Here is an 18,992-nt window from a genome sequence, read left to right as displayed (position 1 = left end):
TGAAATAGAGGAAGATGGGAAATTTTCAAAAGTTAATATGGAAAGCCAAGGACTAACAAAGATATAAAGCCCTTTCATCAGCTTTATATACTGATGCCAGCTGCTAGAAGCAGCTAGAGAAATTGGGGAAAATGTTCCACTTCTGGGGTGGTAGTGCTTGAGGGAGAGATATTGATCGATGAACTGAACTCATTCAGGGTGAGCGTGCTTTGGTTTCTGCTCAGGGAGAGATGGAAAGAGCATCATTCCAAACTGAGAAGGAAAAAAGCCATATGGCAGCAAATTCATGAGCTTTCTTGAACATGTCAGAGTACTGAGGCTACGTGGCAACCAACAGGCCTAAAATCTAAGGGAGAAATGTGCTTGCAGGGAGAAGTGAAATCAAGCCCTGAGTACTGATGCACTAGCTGATGGAACTGGTAACTCGCAAGAGACAGGCCTCCAAGGCATAGTACCAGGGGAAGACCACAGGCTGCAAGTGGAGCAGATATAGGAAAAAACCCAAAGCTCTCTAACGCACCAGCCACCACGTAAGTACAAAATGTCACTAGAGGAATTGGAAAGCTATACCGATGTTGAATGAAACCATAGCAACGGCAGACCTTAGGCCTGGCCAACAAATTAGGTTAACTCGAACACAGACCCAGCAGAAGGAAAGGCATGCTAGTCTCCACTGTCCTACACGAGATACTCCGTTTTCAACATATGAAGAGGCAAGGAAAAAAACTCCCAAGAGATAAAGCAGCCATCCGAACAAGAGACGGATATGACACAGATGTTGGAACTACCCGACAGGGAATTTAACACATTAAAATCTATGGGACAGTGAGCAGCATGCAAAACCACATGGGTATCATAGCATAGAGATGGGACATAAAAGAAAGGATCAAAAAGAAATACTAGAGTTGTAAATATGTCTTGGATGGGCACTCAACACACCCAAAAAAGGAATCCATAAACTTGAAGATCGATACATACAGGTTATGTCAACTGAAACACAAAGAGAAATAAACATGTAGAATAGAGCCTCTAAGAACCTTGAGACACTATCAAATGATCTAACATAAGACTAATGGAATCCCAGAAGAAATACTGGAAATAACGACCAAGAATTTTCCACAGATAAGAAGAACACCAAGTAGCATAGATACAAAAAATAACCAAATAAAAACCTATCACAAGATAAAAACACCACATACTTGGGAAAAAAATACACCATGTACTTGGAAATATCATATTCCAATTGCCAGAAACAAAAGCAAAGAGGATATCTTGAAGGTAGCCAGAGGAACATAGACTACATACAGAAAAACAAGGGTAAGAATTACAATAGGCATTTTCTTTAGATGCTGGGGACACTAGAAAACAAAATGTCTTAAGACAAAAAATTGTTAGTGCAGAATTCCCTACGTGGTGGAAAGTATCTTTCAGAAATGAAGGAAATTGAAAGATTTCTTAAACAAAAACTAGGCGGGGAGTGTATTGCCAGCAGATCTAGTCTATAAGAAACGCTAAGGGAATTTCTAAAGGGGGAAGGAATATGGTACCGGACATAAAACTTGGATCTACACAAAGAAATGACAAGCACTGGAAATGGAGTTAATGAAGTTTTATTTTTTACTTATTTTTAATTGCCCTGGAAGGTAACCAACTAACGCAAAAATACTCTTCTGCTTTTGTGGTCTATGTTAAAATACTGCAAAGGATTGGGGGAGGCACTGGAAATGTGCTGCTGTGGAGGCCTTACATCAGAAGCAATATATTATTTGGAGGTAGAAACTGATTTCTGAAAGATGTATGTTGTGAAATTTAGAACAGCTATCAGAACTAGTTTCTAAAGAAGCAATAAATGTCATTTGACGAGATAAAGTGGAACTTAAAACATTTAAAGCAAAATGAGGCAGAAAAGAAACAAAAACCCAGATGGAACAAGTGGAAAACAGCTAGCAAAGTGGTACACTTTAATTCAGCTATATCCATAATCACATGAAATGTGAATGGTCTCAATATACCAGCTAGAAGACTGACATTGTCAATGGGTGAAAAAACGAGAGGCATCTGCGTAGTATCTACAAGAACCCATTTTGCAAATAAAAATATAGGTTAAGAGCAAAAGGTTACAAAAGATTCACATACTAACAGGAATAAAAAGAAAGCCGGAAAGCTGTATTAATATCAACTAATGTAGACTTTAGGATCATGAACTTTAGCAGGGAGGGTTTCAGAGGGATACTGCATGACAACAAAGTGGTTGATTCTCTGAGAGCATGTAACAGTCCTAAAAGGTTATGCACCTAACATCAGAGCTTCAAAATACATGAAGCAAAAACTGATAAAAGCTTTGAGAAATAAACAAATCCTCAGTGGTAGAGACTGTAACAAACCTCTCTCTAATTGATAAAACAAGTGGACAGAGATTTAGCAAAAGTATAGAAGATCTGAAAAACACCATCAAGATTGGCTTGAACATGTATGGAACATTCCAACCAACAACAACATACTTATTTTTCTGAAGGGCACATGGACCATTCATCAAGATAGACCTTATTCTAGGCCATAATACAAACCTTAACAATTTAAAAAATATATAAATCATACCAAGTATATTCTCTGACTTGATTAAACTAGAAATCAGTCACTGAAAGTTTTATCTAGAAAATTCCCAAATGTTTGAAAATTAGAGAACACATATCTGAGTAACCTACAGGTCAAGGTCTTAAAGGGAAGTAAAATCATTTTGAAAGGAATGAATTGAAAAGACAACAAAAAAAATTGTGGAATGAAGCTAAAGCAGCGCTTAAAGGGAAATTGATATAGCATTGATTGTATAAGAAAAAGAAAAAAGGTCTCCATCAGTAATCTAAGCTTTCTCCTAAGAAACAAGAGCAAGAAGAGCAAATTAAATCCAAGGTAAGCAGAAAGAAGGAAATCTTTAAAACCAGGTATCGATGGAATTGAAAATAGAAATAAGAGAAAATCAATGAAATCAAAAGCTGATAAAAATAAAATTAACAATCTTTTGGCCATGCTTAATAAGAAAAGAAGACAGAAATGGCCAGTATTGGGAATGAAAGATCACACAGATGTTAAAGTGACTACAAACAACTCTATCCCCCCAACTTTGGTCTGTTATTTGAAAGAAACAAGCTATCAGAACTCAGTGAAAATGGGGCACCTGGGTGGCTCAGTTGGTTAAGCATTCGACTTCAGCTCAGGTCATGATCTCACGGTTCATGGGTTCGAGCTCCGCATCTGCTCTGTGCAGACAGCTCGGAGCCTGGAGCCTGCTTTGGATTCTGTGTGTGTCTCTCTCCTCCCTCCCTGACTCATGCTCTCTGGCTCTCTCTCAAAAATAAATAAACATTAAAAAAAAAAAAAGAACTCAGTGTAAAAGTAATAGGCAACTAGAATAGACTTCTGTCTACTACAGATACTGAATTTGAAATTGAAAACCTTACAAAAAGAAAACTAGGCCCAGATGCTTTCACTGGAGAGTTCTGTCAAACATTCAAGGAAGTAATAATTCCAGTCTGTACATAATCTTTGTGTCAGAAAATTGAAGACGGAAAAAAAATAGAAGAAGGAAGTTTGGAAAGGAAACTCCCAAACTCATTTTATGAGTCCATTAGTACTGTAATACTGAAACAAGATAAAGACAATTCAAGAAAAGAAGATTGTAGACCAGGATCCCTCATTAACATATTTGCAAAATCATCAAATCAAACTCAGCAAAGTATAAAAAAGACAAATACATCACAATCAAATATGATTTATTCTAGGAATGCAAGGTTGGTTCAATATGTGAAAGTCAAGCACTTTAATTCATCATGTTAACAATAAAAAAGACAAACCATCAGATTATTTTAGTAGATGGAGAAAAAGCATGTGACAAAATTCAACATCTACATATGATAAATATTCAAAAATGAGAAATAGAAAAAGAATTTCATTAACCTGACAAAAAGGCATCTATAAACACCTACAGCTAACATTATGCTTGATGGGAAGAGAATGCTTTTACCCTAACCTAGAGAACAAGCCAAGGGTATCCACTTACCATGTCTTAATATTAGACTGGAAGTCCTGTCCAATGTAGTAGGCAAGAGAAAGAAATAAAAGACATACAGATTGGAAAGGAAGAAATAAAACACTTTCCATTCACAGATGACATGACTATCTACATAGAAAAATTCTAAAGGATCTACAAAAAAAAAAAAAATACTGATTTTAGCAAGGTTACAAGATACACAGTCCATGTGGAAGATCAGTTAAATTTCTGTGTACTAACAAGGAACAATTGGAAACAAATTTTTAAAAACTATGCAAAACTGAAATACTTAGATACAAAATCTAACAGAAGATATGAAATAATCCATATACAGAAAACTATAAAACATTGATGAAAGAAAAACTTAAAAGTACTAGGTGAATGAAAAGGTATATCAAATTCATGATTTAGAATACTCAATATTGTTAAGATGTCAGTTCTCTCCAGGTTGGTCTGTGCATTCAGTGTAATTCCAGTTAAACTCTCAGCAGGATTTTTTTTTTTTTTAGATATCATCAAGAGGATCCCCAAACTTATATGAAAAAATAAACTAAAATAGCCGAAACAGTTCTGAAAAAGAAAAGCAATGTTGGAGGACTTACTCTACGTGATTTCAAAACTTACTAATTAAGGGGTGCCTGGGTGGCTCAGTCGGTTGGGCGTCCGACTTCGGCTCAGGTCATGATCTCGCGGTCTGTGATTTCGAGCCCCGCGTCGGGCTCTGTGCTGACAGCTCAGAGCCTGGAGCCTGTTTCAGATTCTGTGTCTCCCTCTCTCTCTGACCTTCCCCCGTTCATGCTCTGTCTCTCTCTGTCTCAAAAATGAATAAATGTTAAAAAATTTAAAAAACTTACTAATTAAGACAGTGTGATATTGGTGAAAAGATCAGTGGGACAGATTAGAGACAAAACAGACTTACACAAATGCAGTTTTTGACAGAGGTGCAAGGTCAAGTCAATGGACAAAGGATAGTCTTTCCAACAGATGGTACTGAATGATTAGACATCCACATATATTAAAAAACTGAACCTCAACACATAGCTCACATGCTATACAAAAGCTAATTCAAACTTGATTATAGACCTAAATGTAAAACTTAAAACTATAAACTTCTAGAAGAAATCTTAGGAGAAAATCTTTGTGATCTTGGGTTTGGCAAAGAGGTTTTAGATACAATATCAAAAGCATGACCCATAAAAGAAAAAATCAATGAGATAGGCTGTATCAAAATTAAAAACTTCTCCTTGAAGGACATTAGTAAGACAATGAAAAGACAATATTTGCAAATTATAGGTACAATAAAAAAAATTCATATCCACAACACATAAAAAACTGTCAAAACTCGACAATAGGAAGATAAACAATCCAATCAGAAAATGGTCAGTGGGTGCCTGGGTGGCTCAGTTGAGCCTCCGACTCTTGATTTTGGCTCAGGTCATGATCTCACGGTTCGTGAGATTGAACCCTTTGTTGGGCTCTGCACTGATGGCACAGAGCCTGCATGGGATTCTCTCTCCCTCTCTCTCAGCCCTTCACCTGTGCACATGGCACACACACTCTCACTCTCTCTCAAAATAAATAAACTTTTTTTTTTAGTGGTCAAGAGATCTGACACTTTCCCAGTGAAGTACACCCAGATGGCAAATAGCATAGGAAACCATGCTCAATCTCAGTCATAAGGAAATGAAAACCACATGAGATACCATCACACACCAATTAGAATGGCTAAAAAGTAAAAGACAAAGTACTGACTATACCGAGTTGTGGCAAGAATGCAGAGTAACTGGAGCTCTCAGTGCTGAAGGTGATGTCAAATTGTACAGCACTTTTGAGAAGGTTGGCAGTTTCTTACAAACTAAACATTCTCTCTTTTGCTATATGACCCAGCAATTCCATTCTTATTTACTCAAACAAAAGAAAAACTCGAGTTCACACGTAAACTTGTCTATGTGTTTATCACACTTCATTCATGCTCATCAAAAATTGGAAACAACATAAGATGTCATTCACCATTTAGGTAAATGGTTAAACCGGTCCATCCACACAATGGAGTATTATTCAGCAGTAAAAGGGAAGGGACTTGATTCCTACAGCAACATATATGGATCTAAAATGCATTTTACCAAGTGGAAGAAGTCAAAATGAAAAGGTTACATATTCTACAATTCCATTCTAGAAAAGCATTCTTTCTGCATTGACCACAAAGGGACAGCTGAAGGGAAATTTCTGAGTGATGGAAACATTCTGTTTGTTACTCTGGTGGTAGAAACACAACTTTGTGTGCATTTGCTAAAAGTCATGGATCTGCCTACCTCATCCCACCCAGAATGTAGAGGAAACCCAAAGTGATAGGAAGCCTGTGACAAATGAATCTAACTGCATCACAAATAAATGGCATTAAAATACTGAGGGTGTAAGGAAGAAAGGAGCTAAGTAACTTTGGAAATCAGTGTGTTAACTGGATACCCAAGGACTAAATACAAAATGCAAATGGACACGAACACTGTAATCAAGTTGATAAACTTGTTTCTTATCCGAGTATGGGTTAGCAATTCCAAAGGTAATTTAGACGTAGGGAGGGTTGAACAAACAGGTGTGTATGTTATAGATAACAATAGTCAGATTCCTCACTATGAGAGAAGGAACTTACAGATCAGCAAAGAGGGAATGTTAGAATCGACTCTTGGTGCTGGGTTGGAGTTGAAGGTGTCAGCATGAACTCGTGCCTTTCTATTTAATGGATGCATGGACAGATGGATAGACAAGGGTTAGCATACATGCATTATATTTACTGGTTTTCCCCATTGAAAGGATTTACAAGGAAGTCCTTGTAGAAATAGGAAATTGCTATCAGTGGTCATTATGCTGTACACCTTAAACTTACACATTGCTGTATGTCAGCTATATCTCAATAAATCTGAAAGGGGAAAAAACACTCACAGTAATAACTGCTGTGGGGAATATCCTCCAGTGAAAGCTGAAATTAATTGAAATATTTTTTAATTGTGGTATATATATATATGTATGTACATGTATATTACATATACATATGTATATATATATTTTTTTTCACCATTTTAAAATTTTGGGGGTGGGTCCTGGGTGGCTCAGTCGGTTAAGCATCCGACTTCAGCTCAGGTTGTGATCTCACAGTTCGTGGGTTCGAGCCCCGCATCGGGCTCTGTGCTGACAGCTTAGAGCTTGGAGGCTGCTTTGGATTCTGTGTCTCCCTCTCTCTCTGCCCCTCTCCTGCTCACAGGCTCCCTCTGTCTCTCAAAAATAAATAAAAATGTTAAAAACTTTTTTTAACATTTTTATTTATTTTTTAAGTTATTTCAGGGGGAGAGAGAAAGAGAGAGCAGGTAAGGAGCAGTGATGGAGAGAGAGAGAATCCCAGGCAGGCTCTGCGCCATCAGCACAGAGCCCAATGTGGGGCTCAAACTCATGAACCGTGAGATCATGACCTGAGCCAAAATCAAGAGTTGGAAGCTTAACCACCTGAGCCACCCAGGTGCCCCTTAACCATTTTTAAATGTGCAGTTTGGTGGCATTAAGTCCATTCAGGGACTTTTCCAGGGAGAACTCTGGCAGACAGCAACTTAACCAGTGATGAAGGCTGACAACACCCACAACAAAATATGTCAAGGTCATGTACCCCTGTGGTGTGGGGCACGGGGAAGGGCACAGCACCTCTGCAGGAACCCTCCCCAAGATGCATAACCTCAGCCTCATCATAGAGAACATCAGGGAAACTCACATCAAGGGGCAGATCAGGAGAGACCAGGAGAGACTGAGACATTGACACTTGAGATCACTGTGAATCTCAGGTTGGATCCTGGAGCAGAAAATGACAGTTCATGGTGCAGCAGGTGAAATCCAAATAGGCTGTGGTTGATTGGCAGTGTGCCACTGTGAATTCCTTAGTTTTGTTCATCCTGTTACAGTTCTGCAAGATGTTACATTAGTGGGTGCTGGGTAGAGGGTATTTGGGAACTCTACTATTTTTGTAGCCCTCTTTGAGTTTAAAATTATTAAAGAATTAAAAGTATAAAGGTTCATAAGTGAAAGTTAACGAGTCATCTTTCAGTTAATTCCCCCCAGAAATTGAGTGGTCTCTTCCACGCAGCTCAGATGACCTTCGTTAATAACAACAACAACCGTGGCTAACCCAGCCCCTCAGCAGTACTGAACATAGTTACTCGTTCCTTGAACCAGTTTACCTTCTGGGTCTCTGTGACGCCATATTTGGCGGGCTCTCTCTTACCTGTCTCCATGCTCTTCTTCCATCTCCATTATTAGCTCATTGCTCTCTACACAAGGTTGAAGTTCTTCAGTGCTCCAGCCTGAGGCCGTGTGTCTTCCCTCTGTACCTCTGCTATCCAGTACGGCAGCTACTAGCCACGTTGGCAATCTAAATTCAAATTCTTTACAAATAAATAAAACTTAAAATTTAGTTCCTCAGTTGCTGTGGCCACATTTCACATGCTTAATTGTCGCATGAGGTGTCAGTGGCTACCATATTGGACAGTACAGATGAGGAACAGTTCTGTCATTGCAGAAAGTTCTGTTGGACACAGCATCTGCCTGGCAGCCCCTTACACTTCACGTTGTGTCTGGTTGCCCCCGTCCCGGTGAGGCCAGGATCAACCAGTCGGCAGGTAGTGTCAGCTCAGTATTGTAGAGTCTCCATCAGCCTTTTACCTAATAGTTTTATTCCTCGATAGTCTTTGCTGAAACATTTGTTTCACCTCTTTTTTGTAAAAAACAAAAGACAAATGTGATCATTTTGCATGGATGCCTTTCTGTATCAGTGCATTTTTTTTTTTTTAGATCTGAGCTTGTTTTTAATAGCTATAGAATGTTCTACTGAATGTACACATGCTAAAGGACCTGATCTAATTTTGTGGGGTAAGTTCATAGGTATATAATATTTTTAATTACACATCTTTTCCGTTTCAGATGAGCAGAAGGTCTCTTCTGCCTTCCTGACGTTGAAAGACAATAGCATGCACGTGGAGTCTAGTGAAGATTGGAGAAAAGACCAGCATAGCCCATCTTATCAGCAAATAAACTGCATTGACAGTGTTATCAGGTGTGAGACACAAGTTTTGAGAACATGCCAGTTTTTCCAAAAGCATACGTTGTCTCTGTAAGCACACACCTTCCATTGTACTTAATATCTATTGTCTTGATTGTTCACTATAAGTCAGTATTTATGGAGTACCTACCTACAGTTTATAATAAATTGAACATTTCAAGGGATGCAAAAAAGGAAGATTGGTCCCTTCTTTGAGGGAGCCGTGGCACAGTTGAGAAGACAAGACCTTGATGATAAAAATTAAACGAGCCAAGGTTTGGAGATCAATTCCAGGCCACGGCAAAAGAGATGTGACACTCCAGTGATTCAGGCTGGGACAGTCAGGGAAGACCTCATCAAAGGAAAGTGTAGGGCATACCCACGCAAAAGTGCCGTGAGAAGAGCAGAAATGTGGGAAGTGGCAAAATTAGGGGCCAGGGAGGCACACATGACCTAGTTACGTTGTTGCAGATACCTGAGGAGCTGCGACGTTCCAGCTTTGAAAAGGAAGAGCGCGTCCTCTTCATCCTCGGAAGACAGACAGAACCACACGGCAAATGATGCCCAGACCTTGCACGGTAACGCGAGTGCCCTCCTAGCCAGCCAGAGGATGGGCACAGAGCCATCCCTTTCTGGTTTTCCTTCAGGGTTTGGTCTCTACTTATTTCGTGAATCACCAACAATCCTGGTTTCCTATTGCTCCTTAATGGCCAGTTATAAACACCTACAAACTTGGTCTTTAACATAAATTTCCTTTGAGGATTTTTCTTTTCACTGTCGGTTTCTCTCATGCCCCCAACTGCGCCTCAGACCCCAGCCACAGCTCACTTGGAGATGTCTACTGCCAGGCGGTCCGCAGACGCTGCAAGACGCGCCCCCAGGAGCCTGTCCCCGGCGGCGCTGAGCCTGGGCTCTGGCACGAGCCAGTGTAGCTACGGCAGCACCGTTGTCCACGCCCCGCCGCCAGAGTCAGGTGCCACGTTTACCTCCTGCTCTAAACACTCCTATGAAATTCGGGGTCGTGAGAAAACACGTCCTTAATATCAGTTACTTAAGAATGACTTCTGGATTATAATTACGTCGTCCTTTCTTTAAAGCAGCCCGTAGTTTTAGAAATACCACCTTTGTATCGGTTACATAGTTTGGACCGTATTTCTAAATCATTGTCACTTGTTGATCACATCAGCTGACACGTGGAAGGCACTTAGAACTAACAGAACCCAGTGACGTAGCAGTAAGTCCTCAGCAAGTGTTAACTGTCACTAATGAGGTTGTTTATGAGGCTGCCTTAGGTCACTTTGTTGTTGCCCTTGAGAGAAGGTGTCCTTGTCAGACTGACATTGGCCGTGACCAGATGGACCGTATACACATCCAGATTTTTATATTGGCCTGATAACAATGAGGAGAGTGTGCTCAAAACTCTCTTCCTTTTGGGCGCCTGTGAGGAGTTGGGGATGCCTGTCCCTTCTCCTTCAGACTCCACTGCCCACCCCCCAGGCTGGATGCCACGCCATGCCACAGTTCTTGTGGACGTTGGAAGGGGGCTACCCAGCGGCCATCGGGCGAGGTGTGCATGTGTGCATATGAGTGTGCCCCACGTTCTCAGTGGAGGGCGGGGCAGGTGGGAAACCCCTGAGGGCCTGTGGGGTGTTAAAAAGGGTTTTTAAGAAAACAAAGGAAAAAAAAATCTCTTCCTTTTAGCAACATAATGACTTGGTAAATTCTTCTGATGTCTACTTTTTATTCCTTTTTACTGTCTCCTACCCTTTGACTTTGTCCTTACAACAATTTGGTGGATGAAGTAGTGGTGACAAAGGTGTTAAATCAGGTTTTGGGGTTATCAAACTTCTTGATGCTGGTCTTCAGTGGCCCATCAGGAAACGTGTTGAGCTCTTACGGTGTGCAGCCATCTGTCCTTAGTCTTTCATAGGAATTAACTCATCTAATCTTGACACTGACCCTTGGAGACGGAGAGTACAGTATTGACAGGCAGGCTGGGGGTCGGTGGGAAGAGACCAGAGACACAACCGTTGGAGCTTAGATTATGTTTCTAATGAACTGAAAATAGAGTTTTATTGGAGCTGAGCCAGTCCCCGGGAAAGAGCAGCTGCACAATTTTTTAGTATACCTTTTCTTAATACTTTTGATTCCAGTGTGGACATAATAGCTGCCAGTGACTCAGCCCATACAAGGTGGGGTCTCATCCAATGGGGAAAGATTTTGTGGTCATGCCACTATACTTTTTGTAATCTGGTGTGTATTACCATTTTGAAAGATTGATAGTAAAGCCTGTAAGCTCCCACTGAAGGGAATTTATTGATAATTGTTTGTTCTGATCTTAAACCAATCTCAGCATCTGTGGGACCACATCTTTCTTCCAAGGAGAAGAAACAGAAGCACGGTCTCTGTAAAGTATCTGTATGTCTTTTGCTCTCTGAAAAGCCTAATTCGTGCAGTTTACACCCTGACTCTAATTAAACGATTGGGTCTGAGGACCATGACTCCAAATGCATTTCCCTGCAAGCTATGGCCTCCATTTCGTATACACAACAGTTAAGGTACAAAGGAGTTAAGTGACTTGCGCAAAGTTATGTAGCAAATGAGTGGCAGAGAAGGGAATCAGACATTAATAAGCAGTCTCCAGAAACCATTGCCGTTAACATATTTTTAAATCCATAACAGGGTCAAGATGGCCTGTGAAATAAAGCCAAGAGATAAGTTACAGTGTAATTTTAAGAAACACACAAATGATCCAAAAGAAGGGCAGAAAAGGAGGAATAGAGCAACAACCACCATCACCAGAGGGAACATGTCAAACCCATAATAATAGCTCTAAATGTAACTGTGTCCCCTCCACTTAAAAGGCAGAAATTGTCAGAACAGATTAAAAAAAAAAAATCAAGACCCAGGTATGTACTGGCTGGAAAGTACAGTTTAAATATAATCCACCAAGGGATTGAGGATAAATGAATGAGAAAAGAGGCACAACGCAGATGACGAGCACAGGAGGACTGGCGTGCCAGTGGTGATAAACTAGAGTTCAAGACAGAGTCTTCCTAGAGATGGTTCATAGTGGTGAGCAGTTCACCAGGGAGACACAACAATCATAATACATTATGTATATTCGCTAATAGCAGAGTTTCCAAGGTAGGAAGTAAAAATGGAAAGAGTTAGAAAAAAATAGACTTCCCGTAACCATTGAAGAATGTAACACTGCTTCTGTGCAGTTAATAAAACATCTAGTTAAAAAAAACGAGTAAAGCAGTAGATGATCTGAGCAATGCTGTCATTTACATTCAGAGAACATAGCACCCAGTATCTGCACAGTACGAGTTCTTTTCTCATGCATTCATTGAGGTATAAAATATTTGGGCTGTACTACGTCTCAAAGTTAAAATAACGTTGTACATACTATGCTCTCTGGCAAGAGCTAATTCAGTTAGAAATCAGTGAAGCCATCTGGGGTTAGAGTTTTCTTGGCAAAGTTTTTAACTACAGATTCAGGGCTGTTCAGGTTTTCTACTTGTTGAGTGAACTTTGTTATTGCCTGCCTTTCAAAGACTTGGTCTGCTTTGTCTACAGTGTCAAATTTATTGGAATAAACATGTGCATAATGTTCTCTTATTCTTCTTTTGACACCAGTAAGATCTCTAATGATGTTCCATCTGTCATTTCGGAGGTTGTCACCTTCATGTCTTCTCCTTTTTCTCTGATCAGTCTGGCTGGAGTTGATCGATTAGATTGGTCTTCTCAAAGCACCAGCTTACAGTTGCACTGGCTTGGTTTATTGTTTTCATGTTTTCTATGTCACTGATTTCTCCTCTGATTTTTACTGTTTCCTTTCTTCCACTTTCGTTTTATCTTGCTCTTCTCTTTCCAGTCTCTCGACGTGGAAGCCGAATTGATTTTGGACATATTTCTTTCCTAATGGATTAAAAAAAGTTTTTTTTAAGTTTATTTATCTTGAGAAAGAGAACGAGGAGGGGAGGGGCAGAGAGAGAGGGGGAGAGAGAGAGAATCTCAAGTAGGCTCCACACTATCAGAGCAGAACCTCATGTTGGAGCCCAAACTCATGAATTGTGAGACCATAACCTGAGCCAAAACCAAGAGTCGGGTGCTTAACCAACTGAGCCACCCAGGTGCCCCTCCTAATGGATTTTAATACAAATTTTCTTTTTTACCTCTAGCTGCGTTACACACATTTGGCTGTATTGTGTCATTTTCATTGTGTTCAAACACCGACTACTATCCCTAACCACCTCCTTTGAAATCACTTATGTCATCATGTATCTATATTTGCTATCTCACATTACTTCAGTACCACATATTTGGAGGCTTTCCACAGTTCTTTCTGTTACTGATTTCTAATTTAATCCCCTTGTGGTCCAAGAAAATACGAAACTCGAATTCTTCTGTATTTGTTGAGCCTTGTTTTATGGTCTGTGATGTGTTCTACCTTGATGGCTGTTCTTTGTGCACTGGGAAAGAAGGTTTATTCTGCTGTTGGTTGAATATTTTCTCAGTGGAAACCAGGTCAGGTTGGTTGATACTGTTGTTCAGGTCTTGTCTGTCCTAACTAGTCCTCTCAGTATTTGTTCTGCTTCGCAAGGAGTCCTGAAATCTCTGACCGTAATTATGCATTTGTCCATTTCTCCTTGTGGTAAAACTGGTTTTTGCTTCACGTGTTTTGAAAGAACTTTTTATTTTGTGCATAAATGTTTAGCCTTCTTCTGAATTGGCCCTTTTATCATTGTGAAATGATCTTCTTTATCCCTTGTATAGTCTTGACTCTAAAATACACTCTGTCTCATATTAATATATTCACTCTAGCATTTTTTTAAATCAGTATTAGCCTGTTCTATCTTTTCTGCCTTTTTGCTTTTAACCCAGGTATGTTTATGTTTGGAGTGAGCTTCACTTTCATGGCTGCTTAGGGACTTAGAGTATACATGTTCAATTGTTCACTGTCTACCTTCTGGAAATACTGTATCACTTCAGGTATAGCATAAAAATCCAAGAATAGTGTACTTCTGCTTCCCCCTTCTGGCCTTTGTCTGTTGCCATATGTCTTACTTCCACATATGTTATAAATCCCACCCCACGCTGCTGTTGCTCACGTGTAGGTACTGGTTATCTCTTCAACTATTTACCCATGTGGTTGCCTCTTCCAGTGCTCGTGGGGCTCGAACTCATAACTCCAAGATCAAGAGTCACACGCTCCTCTGCCTGAGCCAGCCAGGTGCCCCAGTACTATCAATTTTAAATCTAAAAAGACAACTCCAAGTCTGTCTACAGGTGTTTACTACAATAAGTTGTGGTATACACATAAAATGGAAGACTGTGATATGTAGAAAATGTACAATGGCTGTTTTCGTGCTGGTAAAAGGGATGCTCCTGGGGCACCTGAGTGGCTCAGTCAGTTAAGTGTCCGACTCTTGATTTCAGCTCAGGCCATGATCTTACGGGCATGATTTCAAGCCGTGCATCGGGCTCTGTGGAGGCATGGAGCCTGCTTGGGGTTCTTTCTCTCCCTCTGCCTCTGCCTTTCCCCTGTGTGTACACATTCTCTCTCTCTCTCAAAAAAAAAAAAAAAAGGTGGGGAGGGGATGTTGTTAAGTGAAAAAAACTGTAGAGAGTGTACATATTATATGCCTTTTGAGTAAAAATCAGGGTGGGGAATATGAATCTGTATTCATGCTTATTTATAGGTGCATAAAGAATCTGGACTGATATAGAAGGCAATAAAAGAAATGGAGTTTCTGTGGGGGAAATAAATGAGAACTAGATATATAGTAGACAGGAATGGGGAGAATTTACTAACTACCTGTTTAATGCTTCTTGATTTTTGAACCACATGAATATACTACAGATTTTTATTTTTATTTTTTTTTTCAACGTTTTTTATTTATTTTTGGGACAGAGAGAGACAGAGCATGAACAGGGGAGGGGCAGAGAGAGAGGGAGACACAGAATCGGAAACAGGCTCCAGGCTCCGAGCCATCAGCCCAGAGCCTGACGCGGGGCTCGAACTCACGGACCGCGAGATCGTGACCTGGCTGAAGTCAGACGCTTAACCGACTGCGCCACCCAGGCGCCCCTATACTACAGATTTTTAAAATTAATTCAAAGATAAAACATATCTGAAGAATTTAAGAAGATAAAATACTTACAATAAGAAGATATTAGTAAATGTGTATATGCACATTGAGTGTTACAACTCTGCAAAACGTATATGCGAGTGTACAAAGAGTTTAAAGAAAGGTAGAAAAAAATAAAACAACTTATTTGCTAGGTTGATGAAGTTTCTTATGTTCCAGCCATTGTAGTAACGATTGTAAAAATTTATTGAAAAGCAATTAGATTAGTGAAAATAAAATAAATGCAAATGATTGATAGCAATTAAAATTAAATCTGTCCCCTTCCACCTCAGCAGAAGCGACTCTGGCAGAGGATGCTGTCCCAGCGTGTGAGCCCTGGACCCCGTGCTCACACCCAGGTCCGTGTACCTCAGAAGAATTTCAACAAGTAGGGCTCACAAAAGCCATGCTGTCAGCCCACGCACAGAAGGAGGAACAGAATTATGTTGATAAATTCCGAGAAAAGCTCCTGTCATCGCCCTACAGAGCCTGTCTTCCGCAAGAAAGCAGAAGCAAAGCTAAACATTTGTACGTCCAAGGTAGTTACGTTTTAAAAACCGTGCCTCGTTTATCAATTCCATAAATATGTGTAAGTACTGGGAGAGAGGAAGTGAAGAATTGGGGGGTTGTTTTTAAGAAACAGATGGGAGAGATGCTGAACGAAATTCCTGCCGACAGTTTGTTTGGGATAACGATTTCTTAGATGCTGGATCTGAGAAGCTGATTTGATAAGAAAGTGATTGAGAGATTCTGAAGTAAGTTTATTTTCTAGCAGCAGCTTTTATCTGGGCTCTTGCTCGTCTTTTTAGTAGCCGTGGTAGTGGACGCGGTTCCTGTTGGCAGGTGTCGTGTCTTCTTCATCTGCTTACAGTTACCTGTGAATGAATGGCGTTCTTCTCTTTTTTGGGTCTAGTTTCCATAATATGCGCCCCCTTCATCCTTTCAGGAGGCTCCGCTTCCAAGCAGAGCAGCGCGGCCGGCGGCAAGAAGGGGAAGCACAAGGGGAAGAAGCTGCCACAGCTGCCGGGCAGCAGTGGTACTAAGGACGCCTTCTGTCCCCACTTGCGAGGGGACGTCCAGGACACACAGCCCTGGGGCCCCTCCCTCGCCTCCTCTCCGTGGGCCTCCGTCCTGTTGTGCCCGGCTCCTTCCCCCGTCCCAGCCCTGCCCCGTGGCAGCAGTGGCTCCGTTCGAATGTCTGTCTGAGCCACGTTTGCCCAACTGCTTGCAGTCTTTTCCTGCCCCCCCCCCTACTTAGATACTTTGATGACCATTTTCCTGCACGAACCCCCTGTCTGTCCCCTTTTGTCACCATCCTTCCCCCCATATCCGTTCTTGGGAGCACCAGACTCTTGCGAAATTCCACCCTCAGCATCAGCAGTGGCTGCCAGCCTGGAACCCCCGTGGTCGGTCCTCAGCCGAAGGTGAGCTGAGGGGAAATGGGAGACGCCGCGTGAAGAGCACGCACTCACTACCTCGAGGAGCAGCTCACCACTGTGGCTCAACTTACTGCAGGAAGACACGCTCAGATCCCGCGAATCTTCAGATCAGATGAGAAGGGGCATTTGCCCAGAAGCCGAGGATGTAAGTGACACTAACTTCTAGCATGTGAGTGAGAACATAAATGAGCGTCCTCTTATTAAAATTAAGGCACTCGCACCGGGGCCCGACGCTGAAGGCCGAGCAGGTAATCAGCATCATAGCTGTGGCTGAGACTGTGCGCTGTGATTTGCACTGTATCCCCCTGACTCCATGTAACAAACAAGAACTAAGGAGCCTGCTGAGTCCTGGTTCCTTAGATACTTGGTAGTATTTCCCAAAGTGCTGTCTTTCACATTTTCTATGTGAACCGGGCTCCCCGCCTTTAAATTTTTTTTTTTTTTTTTTAACATCTGTTTATTTTTGAGAGACAGAGCGAGACAGAGCATGAGTGAGGGAGGCACAGAGAGGTGGGTACACAGAATCCAAAGCAGGCTCCAGGCTCCGAGCTGTCAGACAGAGCCCGATGCGGGGCTTTAACCCACGAACCGCGAGATCATGATGTGAGCCGACGTCAGATGCTCAACTGACTGAGCCACCCAGGCGCCCCTCCCCCACCTTTAAAATGTGATATCCAGTCATTTAATTTGACATAGTCATTGCCTACAAAATGTATTTTCTTCTTTACAACTGGGGTTGTGTTCTGGTAAGTTGGGAGTAAACCATACTGACAAGACCCGAACTGAGTGAGTGTCCCCTTGCAGGCGTGGTTGAGGGACCGAGGTGAGGTGTGTATGGAGAAGGGAGGGGCCGCTGTTTGTCATTGACTTATCACTAGAGTAGGCAGTTTTTGTTGGATACTCACACACATCGTTTTCAAAACCAAAAATTGTGTGGGTCATTTTCCCTTAACTGTTTATCTCTTTACCTAAAAAGCCATTCTCAGATATATTTATCTGGCTAAACTTTGGAATCTGATGTTCCTATACTTAGGTGTAGGAATCAAGACAAGTGTCAATATTTACAATTTTCTTTGGTCTTCCCTTCAAGATATGATACCATTGTTGGATAAATGCTCAAAATATGATGATCCAGATAGAGAAAATATGCTCAATTTGGAAAGCCTGATATTAGTGCACTTGCTAGAATCTCATGCAAGGCAGTGTATCCTAGTGAGCAGAGCCAGGCTGTGGAATAAGACGCGGAATCAGACGCTCTGTCACTTGATCAGCCGGTTCGCTGAACCAAGTCAGTCAGCCTTCCTTTGCCTTTGTTCCTGACTTGAAAAATGAAGAGACGGAACCTTCATAGCTTATTCTGAGGATTAAGTGAAGTGATACTTATGTAGTCCTTCTTCCCATGCAATATAAGCTCAGGGTAGCTGCAACTTTGTTTCATTCACTGTAATACTCGTTTTGGGAATAGTGCTAAGAACTGGCAAAACGGTCGGGACATCCGGGATGACAAAACAGAATTAAAGCGTACGACTGTATGGCGCCTCCCGTGCAGCAGGTGCAAACCCAGCCATATATGTCATGTTCCGTGCAAAGGGACTTTGACCACAGTGTTGGGACAGGCTGAACTGTTTGCTTGCCGGTCATGTATGTGCTTCATTCTGTTTAACATGTGAACTTCAAGATCTGCCAGTTATTTTGTAATATGATGCCTGAGATGTTAAAAATCTCTTCTTGTGGCCTTCCCTTCTGCAGCGTGTCGTAGGCAACAGCGGGAATAAGCACAGTTACACGGCATTACTTCACGAGGAGTCTCCTTCCAGAACAGGTTCTGTAGCATCAGGTAGTGGATCAAAATGATGAATTCTCCAAACTCTGTTGCCAGGAGATCACTGTGTAATGGGCCATCTGGTTTGGGCCCTGGTGCGGGAGTAATTTGTCTTTATTCATAAGGTTTATTGGGGTGCGTTTACATACAATAGAATTCACCGGTTCTGACAAATGTATGCATTTGTGTAACCGGCACCACAGTGACCGTACAGAGCATTTCCATCGCCTGGAAAAGTTCTTCTGTGACCCTTTAGAGTCAGTCTCTGCCCTGATATTCCAGCTCCTGGCAACCGCTGATCTGTTCTCTGTCACTGTAGTTCTGACTTTTTATAATTTTATGTGAATTGAATCATCCGGTATACAGTCTTTTGTGTAGGGATTCTTTCAGGTAAGCCAGTGCTACTGAGATTGAGCCTTACTGGTGTTCCTTCCTATTACCAAGTACAATTAAATTGTGCGGACATCCG

General features: G+C 41.4%; 1 protein-coding gene across 1 annotated transcript in view; it reads left to right on the top strand.

The window, feature by feature from the left end:
* The window catches only part of PER3 (period circadian regulator 3), a 58,216-nt gene that overhangs the window by 25,545 nt on the left and 13,679 nt on the right, over positions 1-18,992 (top strand). The window contains 6 exon segments of the mRNA XM_078450582.2: positions 9,008-9,140; positions 9,597-9,860; positions 9,893-10,098; positions 15,556-15,801; positions 16,209-16,846; positions 18,451-18,538. Coding sequence (XP_078306708.2) covers positions 9,008-9,140; positions 9,597-9,860; positions 9,893-10,098; positions 15,556-15,801; positions 16,209-16,846; positions 18,451-18,538 — 1,575 coding nt within the window.

This window comes from Panthera onca, chromosome C1 (assembly GCF_046562875.1).
Source record: "Panthera onca isolate mPanOnc1 chromosome C1, mPanOnc1 haplotype 2, whole genome shotgun sequence".
Lineage (NCBI taxonomy): Eukaryota > Metazoa > Chordata > Mammalia > Carnivora > Felidae > Panthera > Panthera onca.
This window is presented reverse-complemented; position numbering and strand designations above follow the sequence as displayed.